Raw genomic sequence first — 19,555 nt, forward strand, 5'->3', positions numbered from 1 at the left:
TTGTGTGGCGCCCAACTGAAACTCCAGACACCCAAATCAGGCACTGTTGGTGCCGAAACGATCTGCACAGAGTTACGCTGAAATCAGCTGGTTGGGAAGAAAGGGCTAAACTTTTTATTGCACGTCAAATGAGAATAAAGAGGGTTGAAAAACTACCTGCTGAGAACATAAACCAACAAGTATAACCCACAAAAAAAAGATTTTACTCCACAACTTTATAGACTTTTTTTGTAGACTTGCATACAGGGATGACCTCCGGATGAATTCCAAATGGGTTTCATTTGGAATTAATCTAAGACGCCTCCTGGGTAAGTTAACCCCCCCACCCCACCCGCCCGCACTGTTTATCTGGATGAATTCTGAATGAAACTTATTCGGGATTCATCCAGAGCTCATCCCTTTCCCTACTTGCATTGTCCAGTTAGTATCTACTGTAAAAGATTATCTTGTTTTATTTTCGAGCAAGACAATTTTTGTGTTAAGTTCAGGTCTACACAAAATGATGTAACATTTTGGGAAAAAAATACAGCTGAGGAGTCCAGCACTTGATGTCATAATGGCAAAGACCGCTACAGCCACCATGTATTTCCCTTTAGTGCTCAGGTATGCAGGGATCATGGCAATCCAGACACTGCAGAACACCAGCATGCTGAACGTGATGTACTTGGCCTCATTAAAACTGTCCGGTAATGTCCTGGCTAAAAAAGCTATCATGAAACTAACAGCTGCCAGAATCCCCAAATATCCCAGGACAGAGTAGAATCCAATAACTGACCCTTCATTGCACTGAATGATGATTACGTCCTGAAAAGAGTGAGTATCTTCTTCCTGGAATGGAGGACAAGTAGACAACCAAACAACACAGATTTTTATTTGCACAATTGAACACACAGATATTACAGAATTTGATAATTTGGTTCCTATCCATTTTTTCCAGGAATTCCCAGGCTTGGTGGCTTTAAAAGCAACACAGACAATGATACTTTTAGCAAGAAGAGAAGAGATAGCTACTGAAAAAATGACACCAAAAGATGTCATACGAAGCCTGCAGGTTACATCTGATGGACGGCCGAGGAACAAGAAGACACAGAGGAAGCTTAGCATGATGGAGACCAGGAGAAGATAGCTCAGGTTCCTGTTATTAGCCTTAACAATAGGTGTGTCTTTGAAATGTCCAAAAACCCCCAATATAAAAAAAGTCAGAAGACAACACAAAATAGAGCCAGATGAATATACTGCAGCAATTGTATCCTCGGTGTAGGAGAGAAAATCTGCCAGTTTTGGAACACAGCGGTCCTTCTTCTCATTTGACCATTCTTCAACACGACATTTCATGCAATTTTCACTGTCTGCAGGCAGATATAAAGAAACATAATCAACATACTAAGTCCAAGGAAAGAATTGTGTCTTCATCGTTAGTATACAGGAACTCTGGGATTCTCATTGTGAAATAGGGGCGTCTATGGCAGTGCCCAAACTTCTCCTGTGCTTCCAGCACCCAAAACAATAACCAAAACAAGAACTGGTGTTGATAGTCGCAGTTAGGTTAGTGTAGGCATAGATAGGGGTGGGAATGTCAGATGGGATTACTGCAGGGGGAAGGACAGTTAGGGTTTTGAGTCAGTTGGGGGGATTGGTTAGGATTTGTTATTGTTAAGGGGGGGGGGGGGGCAGGGGCAGTTAGGGTAAGACATTGGTTGGGGGGATTGTTGAGGGTTAAGCATCAGTTGGGAGAATCATTATGCAGAAGAACAGAGGTGCCAAAAGGATAAGAGGGAAGTAAATGAGCTTAAAAAACAAATTCTTGGTAAATAGAGGAGGTAGTGGTGGACTTACCTCCTCCAAGTAGACACACAACGACTGTAGTAAAGACAGTTAATATATTTTATTTATGAACTCCAAATATGCAACACGTTTCACTGGTTTGATCCCGCTTCATCAGGCAATAACAATATAGCAATAGCTGTAAACAGAGATAATTGGCTCATAACCCTAGTGTAGTCATACAGTCATTAATTATATAAAAAATAAAATATATATAAAAACTTATAACTAGTGTTGGGCGAACACCTGGATGTTCGGGTTCGGGCCGAACAGGCCGAACATGGGCCAGATGTTCGGCATGTTCGGCCCGAACGCCGAACTCAATGGAAGTCAATGGGACCCCCGAACATGGGGGCCCTATGGGGTCGCAGGCATAAGGGGGGAGCATGCCCCGGTCGCGGGGGGGGTCAGAAATTGCCCCCACCCCCTCCGCTAGCGCTCCCCCCTCTGCCCGCTTCCCCATAAAAAAAGTTATAGTACCTGGTGCCTGGTGGCTGGCAGTGGAGTGAGGAGGAGGAGGAGGAGTCCGAGTAGCAGAGTGGCGTTGAGGCCGGGCAGCGGGCGGTTCAGCGCTAGTACCCTTGTGGTACTTCCGCCCTTTCTCTGACCTCACGTCCTCTGCATACGAGGGTACGCATCACGCGTACCCTCGTATGCGTCATCACGCAGAGGACGTGAGGTCAGAGAAAGGGCGGAAGTACCACAAGGTACTAGCGCTGAACCGCCCGAACCGCCCGCTGCCCGGCCTCAACGCCACTCTGCTACTCGGACTCCTCCTCCTCCTCCTCACTCCACTGCCAGCCACCAGGCACCAGGTACTATAACTTTTTTTATGGGGAAGCGGGCAGAGGGGGGAGCGCTAGCGGAGGGGGTGGGGGGAATTTCCGACCCCCCCGCGACCGGGGCATGCTCCCCCCTTATGCCTGCGACCCCATAGGGGGGCAGTATTCGGCCGAACAGGGCCCTGTTCGGCCGAACAGGGGCCCTGTTCGGCCATGTTCGGCCATGCATTCAACAGTTCGGGCGAACCCCGAACAGTTTGGCCGAACACCACCAGGTGTTCAGCCGAACTCGAACATCACCCGAACAGGGTGATGTTCTGCAGAACCCGAACAGTGGCGAACACTGTTCGCCCAACACTACTTATAACTATAAATAAATATCAAACATTAGAGGTGAAATAGGTATTAAAAAGTGGGGGTGATTGGAATAAAGACAGCAGAAAAGGTCATTGTGAGCAGTGATGAACAAAACTATTAATATTCTTTTCGCATAAATTCTTGCAAAAATAATGTTTGATTCAATTTTCGAGCAAACTTTTTTTGGGAGAAAAATCCTGTTATCTTGCGCAGTTTTCACATACATTGCAAATTTCCACGAAAAAAATACTGATCTTTTAGGCTAGAATAAAAAATATTGTTTTAGACGGTTTGCGTTAAAACATAGTTTTATATGTTGTTACAATGAAATATTGATCTTGTGCATTTTTGCTCTAAAAGCAAAGAATTAAAAAATCCAAGCTATACTACGAATCGAAAACCGAATTCTCAATGCAAAAAAATTCACAAGCAATGAAAAAAATGAAGGTATCATAAGGAAAGGAAAGCTGGGACTTACCATATGTGGTCTGTAGCAGAGCCATGCACCTCTGTGAGGGCTCACTTCCAGGAGTGCTCATTTATACTACTTTGAGGGTTGATTGACCAATCACAGTGCTTGGTAAATGTTCTGAGTCATTCTGCACATGTACAGATGCAACTAGCAGTTGCCATTTTGGAATAGGGCAAGAGTAAGGGCAAGTTAATTTCAGTGATGCAGTGCCATCTAGTGGTGGATTGTGATATATACATATAGATGATTGTATAAAAAAATACATAGCAGAGCATAACAAATAACAACATTTAATGCCATCTGCTGCCATCTAATGGGGGCAATTGGTATTGTCAAAGTCATTAGATTGAAATAAGCATCTTGATCCAGTTGTTGGTACATAATATCACATAGGCGTTTCACAGGTGTAAAGGCAAATAATGTAATACAACTATAAAAACAGATAAAAGGACTTTTTTAAACGAGGTCCTGGAAAAAAATCTATTCATTTTCTAAGCAATATGTTTGCTCGAAAATTGAATTAAACATTATTTTTGCAAGAATTTATGCGAAAAGAATATTAACAGTTTTGCTCATCACTGCCCAAAATTACCTTTTCTGCTGTCTTTATCCCAATCACCCCCACTTTTTAATACCTATTTCGCCTCTAATGTTTGATGTTTATTTATAGTTATAAGTTTTTATATATATTTTATTTTTTATTTAATTGATGACTGTATGACTACACATGGGTTATGAGCCAATCATCTCTGTTTACAGCTATTGCTCTGTTGTTATTGCCTGATGAAGCGGGATCAAACCTGTGAAATGTGTTGCATATTTGGAGTCCATAAATAAAATGTATTGACTGTCTTTACTACAGTCGTTGTGTGTCTACTTGGAGGAGGTAAGTCCACCACTACCTCCTCTATTTACCAAGAATTTGGTTTTTAAGCTCAATTAGCTTCCTTTTATCCTTTTGGTGCCTCTGTTCTCCTGCATAATATTGAGGCGTACGTTAAAAAGGGGCGCTGGGAAAAAAGGGCGCCGGGTTTTTAACGATAAGAACGGATAACGTTTAAAAATGTATTGTACTGTATTTCGTTTAAAATTAATGTTTTTTAAAGTTATAAATCATTAAATAATGTGCATTAAATCGGCAATTGTAAAAATGTTAATCTTTTGTTTAAATAGTGAAACGTATAATAACGTTTAAAAAAAAAAATTACTAAGTAACCCTCCCTCTACCTACCCCTAACCCCTAGACCCCCCTGTTGATGCCTAAACCTAAGACCCCCCCTGTTGGTGGCTAAGTAACCCTCCCTGTACCTACCCCTAACCCCTAGACCCCCCTGTTAGTGCCTAAACCTAAGACCCCCCTGTTGGTGCCTAAACCTAAGACCCCCCTGTTGGTGCCTAAACCTAAGACCCCCCTGTTGGTGCCTAAACCTAAGACCCCCCTGTTGGTGCCTAAACCTAAGACCCCCTGTTGGTGCCTAAACCTAAGACCCCCCTGTTGGTGCCTAAACCTAAGACCCCCCTTTTGGTGCCTAAACCTAAGACCCCCTGTTGGTGCCTAAACCTAAGACCCCCCTGTTGGTGCCTAAACCTAAGACCCCCCTTTTGGTGCCTAAACCTAAGACCCCCCTGTTTTTTTTTTCGTTTAAAAATAATGTAAAAAAAAAAAAAAAAAAAGTACTGTTTTTCGTTTAAAAATAATGTTTGGAAAAAAATATTGTACTGTTTTTCGTTTAATATTGTACTGTTTTTCGTTTAAATAATATTTAAAAATGTAAAAATAATTAAATAATGTGTAATCATGAGAAACAGTAATAAAACATTAAGTCTCCGGGCGCCACTTTTAAAACGTTAGTTTTCTCCGGCGCCCTTTTTTCCTATCGGGCGCCCATTAAACGATATTTATTATAGGAGTGAATGGCAGCGCCCGATTTGTCCACTAGCCTCAGGCGCCCGAATTTACTGTTTCCAATATTGAGACCACCCTAGGTGGAGGATTGAACCCCCTTTTTCTCATCTACAGAGAGCGACTTCTTATTCCTGAGTGGGGTCAGGAAAATCTCCCCACCTGCCTTTACAGTGGTTGCCTTGCCTAATGGTAACCCTGGTTTGTATCTAGTAACCATTTACCAGTACATATTAAACTATTGGGGCTCTTGGTGTTCCTTTGTTTTATCTAGTTGGGAGAATCAGTTTGGGCTAAGAATTGGTTGAGGGGGTTAGGCACTGATAGAAAGAGGGTTCACGTGAGAATGGAGTCAGATAAGGTAATAGTAAAATAAATGTTGGTGAAATTTAACAATATTTTACTACCGTTATTACATAGAGCCAAATAGTAGCGTACTGTAGCATTCATTTTACCAATATTTTACTAGAGACTATCTCAGGCATCCAAATTTCCTTGGGCCTCTATTTCATGTAAGCCCTATACACACAAGTAATTCATAGTACACATGCCCAATTATACATTTGTTGTGTCTAAATATGACTACATGCTATAGAAAATGTTGGATGTCCTGTAACAGCAGATGTAAGTATTCATTAGAGAAGGACCACTAATCTGCTGCATTTTCTGCCTCCCCTTCTCATGATTAGAGATGGCCTAAATGGTTCCAAGCGAACTTCCATGGTTCGCGATCGCAGAAAACTGCAAACTTTTCCGGAAACTCGATTCGCCCCCATAGTACATCATTAGGGTCAACTTTGACCCTCTACATCACAGTCAGCAGGCACATTGTAGCCAATCAGGCTACACTCCCTCCTGGAGCCACTCCCCCATAGGCAGCGTCAGGTATTGGACTCACTTGTGTGCCTGCAGTAATTAGAGAAGGGAGAGCTGCTGCAGACTCTCATAGGGAAAGCTTAGTTAGGCTCTTGTAGGCTTGTTAGCTTGCTCCTTGCTGATTCTTATTGCTAAAGTAGCACCCCACAACAGCTCTTTTGAGAGCTAATCTTGTATTTGTGATCTATTTTTTTTTTTTTTTGGCCTTTGGGGAAATTCCTACTGTACCACTGCCAGGCCCAGCACATTCAGTGACTACCTGTGTGTGTGACAGGCAGCTGTACATTTGTAATTCCATCCCAATCACTGCACCTGTTCACTGTTCAGTGCACCTACCAACCTACCTACCTATGTGAGCGCAAGTATTGTTAATACCACCAGTCATTGCACCTGTTCATGGTGGTACCTGTGTGTGTGTGCGTGTGTGTGTGAGAGACAGGTGCACATTTGTAATACTTAGCAGCACTGCATATACCTACCTGTTGTTCAGTGCACCCACCTACCACGTGAGCGCATGCAGTGTGATATTTAATACCCTTTGCCTGATATTACAATAAATGTTAACAACACGTCTATAACATCAGTTCCCAAAGCACGGTGCCTGGGGGTAATATTTGATTCTTCTCTCTCATTTACTCCTCACATTAACTCCCTAACCAGCTCCTGCCATTTCCAACTGAAAAACATAGTACGTATCCGACCTTTTCTCTCCCATGACACAACCAAAATCTTAGTTCATGCTCTTATTATATCTCGATTGGACTATTGCAATATATTGCTTGTTGGACTTCCAACTAACCGACTAACACCGCTCAATTCTGTACTGAACTCTGCTGCTCGACTTATTCATCTCTCCTCTCGCTCTTCCTCTGCTGACCCTCTCTGTCAAGCTCTTCACTGGCTACCAATTAATGAGAGGATTCAGTTCAAACTCTTAACCATAACCTACAAAGCTCTCCACAATCTCTCTCCCCTGTACATCTCCTCACTAGTCTCCAGATACCAACCCAACCGCAATCTCAGATCTGCACACGAGCTTCTTCTAGCCTCTTCTACAATTACCTCCTCACATTCACGAGTACAAGACTTCTCACGTGCCTCACCCCTCCTCTGGAATGCCCTTCCACAACACATCCGCCACTCTCCCACCTTTTAAATCTTTAAACGCTCCCTCAAAACCCACCTTTTCCGACAAGCATATTCTCTAGCTTAGGCCATGCACCCACTAAATGACCTAATTACGCACTGCCTGTACATATACTGTATACTTCCCCCACCTTTTGTTTCCACCCCATTCCTTTAGATTGTAAGCTCGCAAGGGCAGGGCTCTCACCCTTTTGTGTCATGGACTGTTATTAATTCAATTGCTTGCACACTGCTAGAAATTTATACATTTTAGTCATCCTGTTAAATCAAATTGTAATCAGCAGTGCTGTATCTTGTATCAGTGTTCATATTTTCATGTATATCATTGTCTGTATCATTATGTATCCCTTGTTTGTTTTCTTACATTGTACAGTGCCACGGAATATGTTGGCGCTTTATAAATAAATAAATAATAATAATAATAATAATACCACCAGTCACTGTACCTGTGACGGTACATGTGTGTGACAGGTGCACATTTGTAATACCCAGCAGCACTGCATATACCTACCTGTTGTTCAGTGCTCTCACCTACCCACATGAGCGCAAACAGTGTGATATTTAATACCACCAGCCACTGTACCTGTTCACGGTACGTGTGTGTGACAGGTGCACATTTGTAATACTCAGCAGCACTGCATATACCTACCTGTTGTTCAGTGCACCCACTTACCCACGTGAGCGCACACAGTGTGATATACCACTCTGTGCATACCTGTTAACTGCACCTGTATGACTGCACATTGTATTAGTCAAGTCAGTGCATGCCTTTCACTTCATCCCCCATCGATATTGACAAAACAGGTAGAGGCAGGGGCAGACCCAGAGGAAGTCCACCAGGCAGGTCTGTTCGAGGTCGTGCTGATGTGATTTTGTGCAGCCTTGGACCAAAGTACAGTGCTCAGAAGAAGGCATGTCCCATCAACTCCCAAGATTGTCAGGACGTGGTCGACTATTTAACACAGAACACCTCATCTTCCACAGCCACCAGCGCAGCTATTAGCACCACATCCTTTCCATTTTACACTTTGCAGGAGTTATTTGGTGGGGAGTAAACTGATTCACAGCCACTACTGTTACAACAAGATGAAAGCGCTAAACAAGTTACACTACCTCATATGTGTGAGTTAGGCGACAATATGGACGTCACGTAACATGTTAGGAGGAGGAGGATGAAGTACCCGCTGTTGGTGCAGTTTATGAGGTGTCTGAGGCAAGCAAAGCTGGGCAGGATGATTATGATGATACAGATACCACGTGGGTTCCCAATAGAGGAGATGAACAGGGGGACATTTCAGAGGGAGAGTCAGAGAGGAGCAGGAGGAGACGAGTTCCTGAAAGAAGCAGGGGGAGCTCGTATTCAGAAAAAGCTGGTGGCAGTGTCCAGCGCCATGTATCACTACCTATGTACAGCCAGCCAACATGCCCTTCAACGTCAGCTGCTGATGCTACCATAGTGCCATCACCCCAGGGGGCTCAGCGGTTTGAAGTTTTTTTAGTGTGTCTGCCTCAGATCAGAGCAATGCCATCTGTTCTCTCTGCCTCCAAAAATTGAGCCGTGGAAAGGCCAACACCCATGTAGGGACAAATGCCTTACGAAGGCACACAGAAGGATCCGCAGACCAAATGCTGGTAGAAAAATGCTGTTTTTTCTTTATTCAAAAAATTCCATGTTGCATAGCAATAAAATTTTTCGAATAAAGAAAAAACTGCATTTTTCTACCAGCATTTGGTCTGCGGATCCTTCTGTGTGCATTTGTGGACTGGCTTGGCTCTTTTGATCCTGCACCTGCTGGCTAGTTCCTAGGGGGTAGAGCGTTCTGAACTTTTCCATTGCCTTACGAAGGCACAACTGTTAGCTCGCCAGCTGTTACCATACCAGCTGATGGATTCTGAGGCCTTCTGTAAATTTGTGGCAATTGGGACACCGCAGTGGAAGATGCCAGGCCGCAATTATTTATCTAAAAAGGCGATACCCAAACTGTACCGTGAAGTTGAGAGGCAAGTGGTGTAATCTCTGGCACACAGCGTTGGGTCAAGGGTCCACCTGACCATGGATGCCTGGTCTGCCAAGCACAGTCAGGGCAGGTAAATTACTTACACAGCCCATTGGGTCAACCTGGTGACCGCTGACAAGCAGGGAGTATGTGGCTGTGCAGCGGACCAACTTGTTGTGACACCTCCACGGCTTGCAGGCAGGCATCCTGCCACCTCCTCTCCTCCTGCTACATCCTCTTTGCTGTTGTCATCCTCCTCCTCCTTGGCTGAGTGGCAGTTCAACTCTACTGGTGCTGCGATCACCTCTCCAGCTACACAGCCCCATCTCCCCAGGGCCTATGCTGCATGCCAGGTACGACGGTGTCACGCCATCTTAGACATGTCTTGCCTCAAAGCGGAGAGTCACACTGGACTAGCTCTCCTGGCTGCTCTTAACAAACAGGTGGATCAGTGGCTGACCCCGCACCAGCTGGAGATCGGCAACTTGGTGTGTGACAATGGCAGCAATCTCATTTCCGCTTTGAATTTGGGAAAGCTGACACATGTACCCTGCATGGCACATGTGCTGAATCTAGTCATTCAAAGATTTGTGTCAAAGTACCCAGGCTTAGAGGACGTCCTGAAGCAGGTCAGGAAGGTGTGAGGGCATTTAAGGCGGTCTTACACGGCCATGACACACTTTGCCAATATTCAGCAGAGAAACAAACTTGCTGGAGAGACACCTGATTTGTGATAGCCCGACTCACTGGAATTCGACCATCCTTATGTTCTCTTGCCTGCTAGAACAAGAGAAAGCCAACTACAGTAGAAGGACACACTCTGGGGAGATGGGGATGTTCTGGCCCAAGAACTGGACACTCATGCAAAATGCCTGCAGGCTCATGTGGCCATTTGAGGAGGTGACCAACCTGGTGAGTCGCAGTGAAGGCGTCATCAGCGACTTGATCCCGTACACTTTCTTCCTGGAGTGTGCCGTGCGTAGAGTGGTGGATCAAGCTGTGGAGGAGCGTGAACAGGAACAGTTAAAGGAGGAAGCATTGTGGGATCAATTCTCATCAGAACCAGATGTTTCCTCAACACCTGTGGCAGCACAGGGGGGACAGGAGTAGTAGGAAGAGTTGTGTGGGGAAGAGGAGTCAGATTTGGATGAGGAGGAAGGTGTTTCTTTGGAGGAGGAGGCGGCGGCAGAAGAACAACCACAGCAGGCGTCGCAGGGGGCTTGTGCTGCTCAACGTTCCCGTGGTATTGTTCGTAGCTGGGGGGAGGAGGAGGACTTACCTGACGACACTAAAGAAGAGCAAGAGGAGATGGATAGTACGTCTGGATCTAAATTTGTGCAGATGGCGTCTTTCATGCTGTCCAGCCTGTTGAGGGACCCCCATATAAAAAAATCTCAAGGGGAATGAGCTGTACTGGGTGGCCACGCTACTAGACCCTTGGTATAGGCACAAAGTGGCGGAAATGTTTCCAAATCACATGAAGGTAGAAAGGATGCAGCATTTGCAGAACAAGCTGGCAACTATACTTTACAATGCGTTTAAGGATGATGTCACAGCACAACAAAATAAAGGTACCACTGCCAGTAATCCTTCTCCCATTTCCACGCAGGCAAGGACAGGACACCCACACAGACATTCTTTAGTCCAATGCCTTGCCTTAGCCCTTCCAGATCCACCCTCCACCAACGCCTGGACCGGCAGGTAGCCGACTACCTGGCCTTAAGTGTGGATGTAGACATTGTGAGCAGCGATGAACCCTTAGACTACTGGGTGCAGGGTCGGACTGGGACACTGGGGGCCCACCAAAGAAATTTCAACCTGGGGCCCACACATCTCATGATTGCGGTGAAAAAAGGGCGTGACCATGCACCGGAAGGTGGGCATGGTCATGTTGTATTATGGACAGGGTCAAATGTACATTATCTTAGCAGCATTGTAATTCGGACACTGCTGCCCAGCAAAACTTTGCATAGAGTCCCCTCCTTCAATATAAAGTAATGTCCTTCTTTGCAGAGGTTGCGACCTCAGAGGTTGCGACCGCATCGGGGCCCTTCGGCCAAAGGGTCCCCGAAGGGCACTCCCTCAACTACAGTATTACCTCTCTATTGGTCCTGTGCTCATAATAATCACTTCTATAGATACTTTGAACAGTGGTAATCATTAACAAGCTGTTCCTCATCCCCTTCTTGCACCTCTGACACTGTAGTTGCCATTGGCAGGTTTTTGTGCGTCATATCAATTGTTATGTATAGAGTGCTTGGGGGGCCCCATTGTAAAATTTGCATCGAGGCCTACAGCTCCTTAGCTACTCCACTGCTCTCAGCATGAGTAATTACAGCACTGAGAAGAGAATTTTTGTGCTGCAGGCAGCAATTGGAGGTCTGTCAGACAAGGAGGGGGGGCCCACCAGAGACCTGGAGGCAGGGCCTACCGAGGGAAAAAACTGTACTACTGTGGCCCAGTCTGACCCTGACTGGGTGCACAGGCTTGACCAGTGGCCAGAGCTGTCCCAATTTGCCATCCAACTTCTGTCTTGCCCTGCCTCAAGCGTCCTGTCAGAAAGGACCTTCAGCAGCTGGAGGCATTGTCACTGAGAAGAGAAGTCGCCTAAGTCACAAAAGTGTTCAGTACCTCACCTTTATCAAAATTAATGAGGCATGGATCCCGGAGGGCTGCTGCCCGCCCCAAGATTAAGTCAGTCCGCACACACAGCATCTCTGCCTGCACGCCGTGTGATTGCCTGCCCCAAGACTTAGTCACTCTCCACACAGCACCTTTGCCCGCAGGCCGCTTGACTGCCTTCTCAGCCACCAACAGGGTCCCGGACTCCAGGTGGATTCCTGAATTTTTAAGGCCGCTGCTAGCAGAGGCCGCTATACTAATTTTTCTGGTGCGTGTACATGCCTGACCAATTTTTCTGGCAGCACACTGCAGCTGCAACACCAAAACAAAAGGCATGTACATGTGCCAATTCCCCTTCCTGATAATTACCTTGCCGCGGTGAAGGGGCTTGCGTATCACAATGAAGCAATGATTGCCAGCTATATGAGTGTCTCGGGGGGTGGCACACCAAAGATAATAAGGTTGTTGCTTCTTTGTGGACAGACCAAATTTGATCAGCTGGACAGTCACTTTTCTATCATTGAGCTACCACAGCCCGGCGACCATATGGGCTTGAGAACTGCCATGGCCTGCACTCTGGCCATGTTCTGCACCAGTCCAGCACGGCCGTCACTACGCAAACAGCTGTTTGTGGTGCGTTACACAGTGAGTTTGGTGTGTCAGTGTGAAGCAGTACTATTATTACACTCCCTGATTGATGTATACACATGCAAGATGTTTTAAAGCACTTTAGGCCTGCAATTTAGCATTCAGTATGATTTCTGCCCTTAAAACGCTGCTTTGCGTCAAATCCAGATTTTTCCCCCGGGACTTTTGGCGTCTATCCCACTCATCCAAGCAAAAACTCAGATGTTAGACCCCTTGAAACATCTTTTCCATCACTTTTCTGGCCAGCATAAGTGTTTCTAGTTTTCAAAGTTCGTCTCCCCATTGAAGTCTATTGCGGTTCGCAAACATTCACGCAAACCGAACTTTTGTGGAAGTTCGCGATCGCGTTTTGTGAACCAAAAATTGGAGGTTCGTGCCATCTCTACTCATGATTACCATGGTCTCTACAACTCTCCAAAGGTTCCCCGATCTGTAATGCTAGAGAAGGGTTTTCTTGGTAACAGAAAGCCTGTGATGTGTGCTATATGTGATTTAAGACATTGTAGATAATATTTAATGTAAAAGGTGTACAAAATGCTCCTTCTTCCCTTTTTTTTGTTAGGCAGATAAAATAATGGAGTTCAGATTTGAGACTTACTGGGATTTTTTTTTTTTTTATGGAATCTTTCAAGTTTGTTACCTGAGAAATAACTTTGACCACCTCAGTGAATAAAAACAGCACAGTGATCAGATAAATGGCTTTGCAATGAAGCAGCAATTTGGGCACTGGAGACACCAGCATCAGTACCCGAGTTGTCACTCGAGGGATCATTTTCATGTGTGTGCTTTAGACTGGTGCCTTATTTTCCCATTCAGTCTTGCACATAGTGATGCCAACTCTCTCCCTTCCCTCCATATATGCTTTCTAGATATGCAGCTTCTGCTCTTTCTATACTCGGTCATGTTATTGACCTGTTGCCAGATAACCAAAGTTGCCATTGGCTGTTCCGCCTGATGATTTTTTAAGTACTATATTTAGTTACTTGTGTATTTTTAGCAGTGTATGACTTGCCAGTCTTCTGGGTCCCCTATCCAATGAGTTTTGTAAACCGTATTGCCAGCATCAAATTTATGTTTATCATGTACAGGTATGTTTCATGAAACAATGATATTTGAAAAAGAAAATAAAGATACAACTTTTTAGTTTAACCGCTTCAGCATCAGCTACAGTATATCTACATCCTCTGTGACTTCATCTAAGCCACAAGGATGCAGATATACGTCTTATAGCTGAAGCACGGGTGTGTATGGTTGGGCTTGCTCCTGTGTACACCTCTGGCGCTATCTGCTGCAGCACTAACTGGTGAAAGGGAACATATGTTTCCTGAGTAAAATAAGATGTTTTTTTTATTTTTTTTACCATTAAAAATACTATTATTTTCGCAGTTCATAGTGAAAAATACACACTGTATAATTATTTCAAAATCAAATTTATTCACCATAAACTGTGTTTTGTGATAAATGGTAAACATAGCCAAACATTTTCTTTTTAAAGTGGCATTTTTATTTTTAAAGTGAAATTGATTCAATTGAGAAATAAGGTGTTGTTTTTTATTGTTATTTGGTTGTGCTTATTTTTCTATTTTGTTTCTTAAAAAAATGAAAAAATGCAATACAATGAAAGTTTAGTTTGCCTTGAAAAAATGATATACATTTCATTTAGGTGTCATAAGTAGGGACAAATTTATTGCTGATTAAATATGGACATACAGTAGCTAAAACATCAAAACTGGTCCATAAAAGGGGAAACAAGGTCTGGATGTGAAATGGTTAAAAAAAAAAACAGCAGTTGCTGGTCTCCTCCCAAACTTGTACAGAGTGATGATGTCACATGTGCTCTATTACTGACCCTGGACAATACCTCCGTCGCTGTCCCAACTTTTGTGAAACATGTGAGTATCAAACTTAAAGTGAACACAAACCGTTAAACAATTTGGCTTTCCATTAAGTTCAAGGAAATACAATGTTTTTATTTTTTTTTCTAAATTTTGTTTTGATTTGCATTTTACACAGCATGAAATGAGAATGTTTGTGGAATTAGATTTGTTTTTTTACACACACATTGCTAGTGTGATTACACAAATGTACACTGCTGAATCTAAACCCCTCCACTGGCTACAGCAATAACAGTTGCATAACTCAGGTAAGAATAGAAAGTGTACCAGTTGTGTTGGAGATGTGGCCATCAGGACACGGGACACACTCATAGCAGCAAATGTGAGGGGAAGATCCAGACATTTTTCGGCTCCCAGGCAAGCAGGGGTCATTGCATCGAGATACTGGGGGCTGAAACATAAATACAAGCTCAAACGCTTTATTGCCATTGTGTAACACAACAAAATTGCTTTTTATGACAACACAAAAACAAAGCAGTCTGCATTGTAACACTAAAGGTACCTTTTACAGTTGCCTTGCAAGTGTGCTGTTACATTACCTTGCTTTGCCGCAAGGTAGCGGAACAACAATGCAAGGCAATGGGGCCTAGCACAATTATTGCAATTTGTCGGCCGCTGACCCGCCGCAAAGTCAACAGCATGTTACCATCTCTGCTGCATCACCTCAGAAGTCCAAAATTATGTCACTAGGATTCCTAGAATTCACCATCGTAGTCATGTCATTCCAAACATGCGTGCCGAACTGCCGCCACCAACATATTTACATTTTGAAAAACTTTGCCGGTAGCGGTGAACGAAGTGATTATGACGGTGAAACCTGGGAATCCTAGTGACGTACTTCCTCTCTAGCAGGGAGTAGGTCAATGGATGAGGAGCGATGCGGGCGTGTGGGAGGTGGTGATATGCATACGATCCTGTTGGCACACTCTGCCACAGGGTCATATGAATTAGGTTTTAGACATTGTGGTGGCATGCAGTGGGGGTGGAGCGTCATACTGCAATACCATAGTATCATATCAGTATGATGCTCCGCCCTCATTGCATGCCCCCACAACATCTAAAACATAATTTGTATGATCCTGCGGCAGAGTGTGCCGGCAGGATCGTATGCATAGCACCACCTCCCACACTCCCCTTTCCGCCCCTACTGGAGAGGAAGTACGTCACTAGGATTCCCAGGTTTCACTGTCATAATCACGTTATCCCATGCATGTGTGCCACACTGCCACCGCCAACTTATGTAAAACTGGCCTAAAATGCCAGCTTCCTGCTTATAAAACTCCAAAGAGGCACATATTTGGTGCCACACTGCATCTCTACACAGTGATAGCTTTGTCCGGGGTCTACAGAGAAGCTTGCTAATTAATCAGGGGCCTGACCCTTGGCCAACCAATCATAGTTATCTCTCTCAATGGAAGGATAAAATATTCTCCCCCTAACCTTTTTGTCAAAAATCTGTGCTAGCATTTAACATTAAAGTCAATGGCCGTGAACTTTAGCTGTTAATAGCAAAGCCCCCCATACGTGCCAGAAACATCACATTTGCAGCCTGTTAAGGGGATAGTGGGAAGAAAAGGGAAAAAAATAATTAAAAAAGACCTTATAGTTTGTAGAGATGGCCCCAATGGTTAGCCTGTTGGGTAGTTCACATGGATATCAGCTACCCACACCCGCGGCGGGTAGCGAACACATAGCGTTTTCAACCCGCCCCCTATACCTGATCATTGGGCTAAACTTTGACCCTCTACATCACAGTCAGCGCAGACACATGGCAGCCAGTCAGGCTGCACTCACCCATGGACTCCCGCCTCCCTATAAAAACCCTGCAGCGTTGGCCATGTTCTCAGGCTGCTGATGCTGCTATAGTGAGAGGAAGGGAGAGGTTGCTGGAGAGATAGTGAAAGCACTAATTAGGCTGTTAGCTTGCTCCTCACTGAAATGTGTTGCTGAAAGCACCCCCAAAAAGCTCTTCTGAGGGCTAATATTCTTCTGATGTGTTTTTTTTTTTGGTCTGACCACAGATGCATAGATACAGCCCTGTTGCAGCTGGGCGTTGCTGTGTACTGTGCCAGGCCCCCCACATAGCATTACCAGTGCATATCTTTTAAAAAAGCTCTTTTGAGAGCAAATATTCTTCTGATGTGTTGGTTTTTTTTGGTGACACTGACACTGCATAGATACAGCCCTGTCTGTCGCAGCTGGCCCTTGCTGTACTACTGTGCCAGGTCCAGTACACTGTATAACCACTGTGTATACCTTTCCATTGGATTTGTGTGACAGCACACTGTATTATACCAGTGCATAACTTTCCCCTGTGTCTGTGTGAGAGAACTCTGTATTATACCAGTGCATACCTTTCAACTGTATCTGTGTGACAGCACACTGTATTATACCAGGGCATACCTTTCCCCTGTATCTGTGTGACAACTAACTGTAGTATACCACTGTGCATAACTTTCCTCTGTATCTGTGTGACAGCACACTCTATTATACCAGTGCATACCTTTCCACTGTATCTGTGTGACAGAACACTCTATTATACCAGTGCATTGCTTTCCGCTTTATCTGTGTGACAGCACACTCTATTATACCAGTTCATACCTTTCCACTGTATGTGTGTGAAAGCGCACTTTATTAGACCAGTGAATATCTTTCTACTGTACTTGTGTGACAGCACACTATATTATACCAGTGCATACATTTCCACTGTATCTATGTGACACTACACTATTATACCACTGCATACCTTTGCCCTGTATCTGTGTAAAAGCACACTCTATTATACCAGTGCATACCTTTCTGCTGTATCTTTGTGAGAGCACAGTGTATTATACCAGTGCATACATTTCTGCTGTATTTGTGTGACAGCACACTATATTAGACCAGTCCATATCTTTCCACTGTACTTGTGTGACAGCACACTGTATTAGACCAGTGCATACCTTTTCACTGTATCTGTGTGACAGCACACTGTACTATACCAGTGCATACCTTTCTGCTGTACTTGTGTGACAGCACACTGTATTAGACCAGTGCATATATTTCCACTGTACTTGTGTGACAACACACTGTATTAGACCAGTGCATATATTTCCCCTGTATCCGTATGACAGCACACTGTATTATACTAGTGCATACCTTTCCACTGTATGTGTGTGACGGTGCACTCTATTATACCAGTGCATAAATTTTCACTGTATTTGTGTGACAGCACACTGTATTAGACCAATGTATATCTTTCAACTGTACTTGTGGTACAGCACACTGTTGCTGTCATTGCTGGGCCTTGCAGTTATACTATCCTCTTCTATCTATCTATTACAAGCCAGCACACTGTCTATCATTATCATAAGCTGTGCTTAGCTTCCAACTGTATCTGTTATTGATATCTGTGTGGGTTACATACTTCATCATACAGGCTACAGTCAGTTTATGGCCCTTGTAGTTCTACTATACTCTTCTAACCATTAAAAGCAAGCCAACACACTGTGCATCATAAGCAGTGCTTAGCTTGCAACTGTATTTGTGAATGAAAGTACCATAGGATATCTCTCTGTGTATGGTAAAGTACACAACCCTGTGATACACACACACACACACACACACACACACAGCTGACACTGATTGTGTGCCTCCTTGTGATTACACACACTGTCTACCACTATTGAATATTGTTAGTACTACTGTGCACAGCCCCCCCCCCCCCTCCCCCCCTGGCCAATATGGAAAACATAACATGCAGAGACAGGCCTCCCCACAGGTATGCTCGAGGTCATGCTGGCGTGATTTTGTGTGGCCCTCGACCAAAGTACAGTGTTCATAAGGCATGTACCCTCAACCCCCAAGTTTATGAGGACACAGTTGATTTCATAACACAGAACTCCTCATCTTCCTCTGCTTCTGGAGGGATCTGTGACATATCTTCCTCCTCCTGCTCTGATTCGGGCACCCCACAACTACTTAACACTCAGCCGGCAGCCACCACCGCTACTACTAGCACCACAGCCGCTCCACTTCAGAGTTTGCAGGAGTTATTCACACAGGTTTTGTGGTGAAGGTACTCATGCAGGAGCATTATTGGTACAAGATGAAGGTGCTAAGAATGTTACACCACCTCATATGTCTGAGTTAGGTGTCACTATGGATGTAAGGTGTGAGGATGATGATGAAGTACCTGTTATTGGTGCACTTTTGGAGTTATCTTATGGCTGCATGGTGTAATGGTTAAGGGCTCTGCCTCTGACAGAGGAGACCAGGGTTCGAATCTTGGCTTTGTCTGCTCAGTAAGCCAGCACCTATTCAGTAAAAGATCTTAGGCAAGTCTTTCTAACACTGCTACTGCCTATAGAGCGTGCCCTAGTGGATGCAGCTCTGGTGCTTTGAGTCTGCCAGGAGAAAAGTGTGATATAAATGTTATTTGTCTTGTCTAATTTTTCTCTTGCATTGAGCATAAATGGTACATGCTAGGCTACTTTCAGCTACTTTCAGCTACTTTCAGCTACTAGTGTTGGTGGTATAATGGATATGTTAGTTACCTACCATATACTGAGACCTGGGTTCAAATCCCAGTCACGGTATGTAAGCTGGTTTTTGAAATACTGGAATTCCCTGGCAGATGAGACCCTCCGGAGGGGGGAGGGGGGAGTCTTGAATCATGCATTCCATCAAGATTTCAGCCAGTAAATATTTTTTTTAATTTTAAAGTTTGTCTCCCCATTGAAGTGAATTACGGTTCACAAACTTTTTCGCGAACCGAACTTTCTGCGAAGGTTCGCGAAACAGGGTTCGCGAACCGAAAATCGGAGGTTCGCGACATCTCTAGCCATCATCTGAGAGCTCACAAGTGTGGAAATGTTTTTGTGTCTCTGCCTCAGATTAAAGCAATGCCATCTGTAATCTCTGCCACCAAAAACTGAGTCGTGGAAAAGCAACACCCACGTAGGGACAAGTGCCTTACGAAGGCACTTCATCTTTAAGCACAAACACCAATGGGATGAGCACATGAGGAAAAGCATCACACAAACGCAAAGCCA

General features: G+C 44.3%; 1 protein-coding gene across 1 annotated transcript; it reads right to left on the minus strand.

Annotated features, from left to right (window-relative positions):
- Window positions 1–441: 441 nt before the first annotated feature.
- On the minus strand, window positions 442–14,865 carry LOC137545940 (vomeronasal type-2 receptor 26-like). The gene is made up of 2 exons (XM_068267777.1): window positions 14,790–14,865; window positions 442–1,349 (listed from the first exon to the last, which is right to left on the minus strand). The coding sequence occupies exons 1-2, from the start codon at window positions 14,863–14,865 to the stop codon at window positions 442–444; spliced, it is 984 nt and encodes a 327-aa protein (XP_068123878.1).
- Window positions 14,866–19,555: the final 4,690 nt, after the last annotated feature.

The sequence above is a fragment of the Hyperolius riggenbachi genome, chromosome 1 (assembly GCF_040937935.1).
Source record: "Hyperolius riggenbachi isolate aHypRig1 chromosome 1, aHypRig1.pri, whole genome shotgun sequence".
NCBI lineage: Eukaryota > Metazoa > Chordata > Amphibia > Anura > Hyperoliidae > Hyperolius > Hyperolius riggenbachi.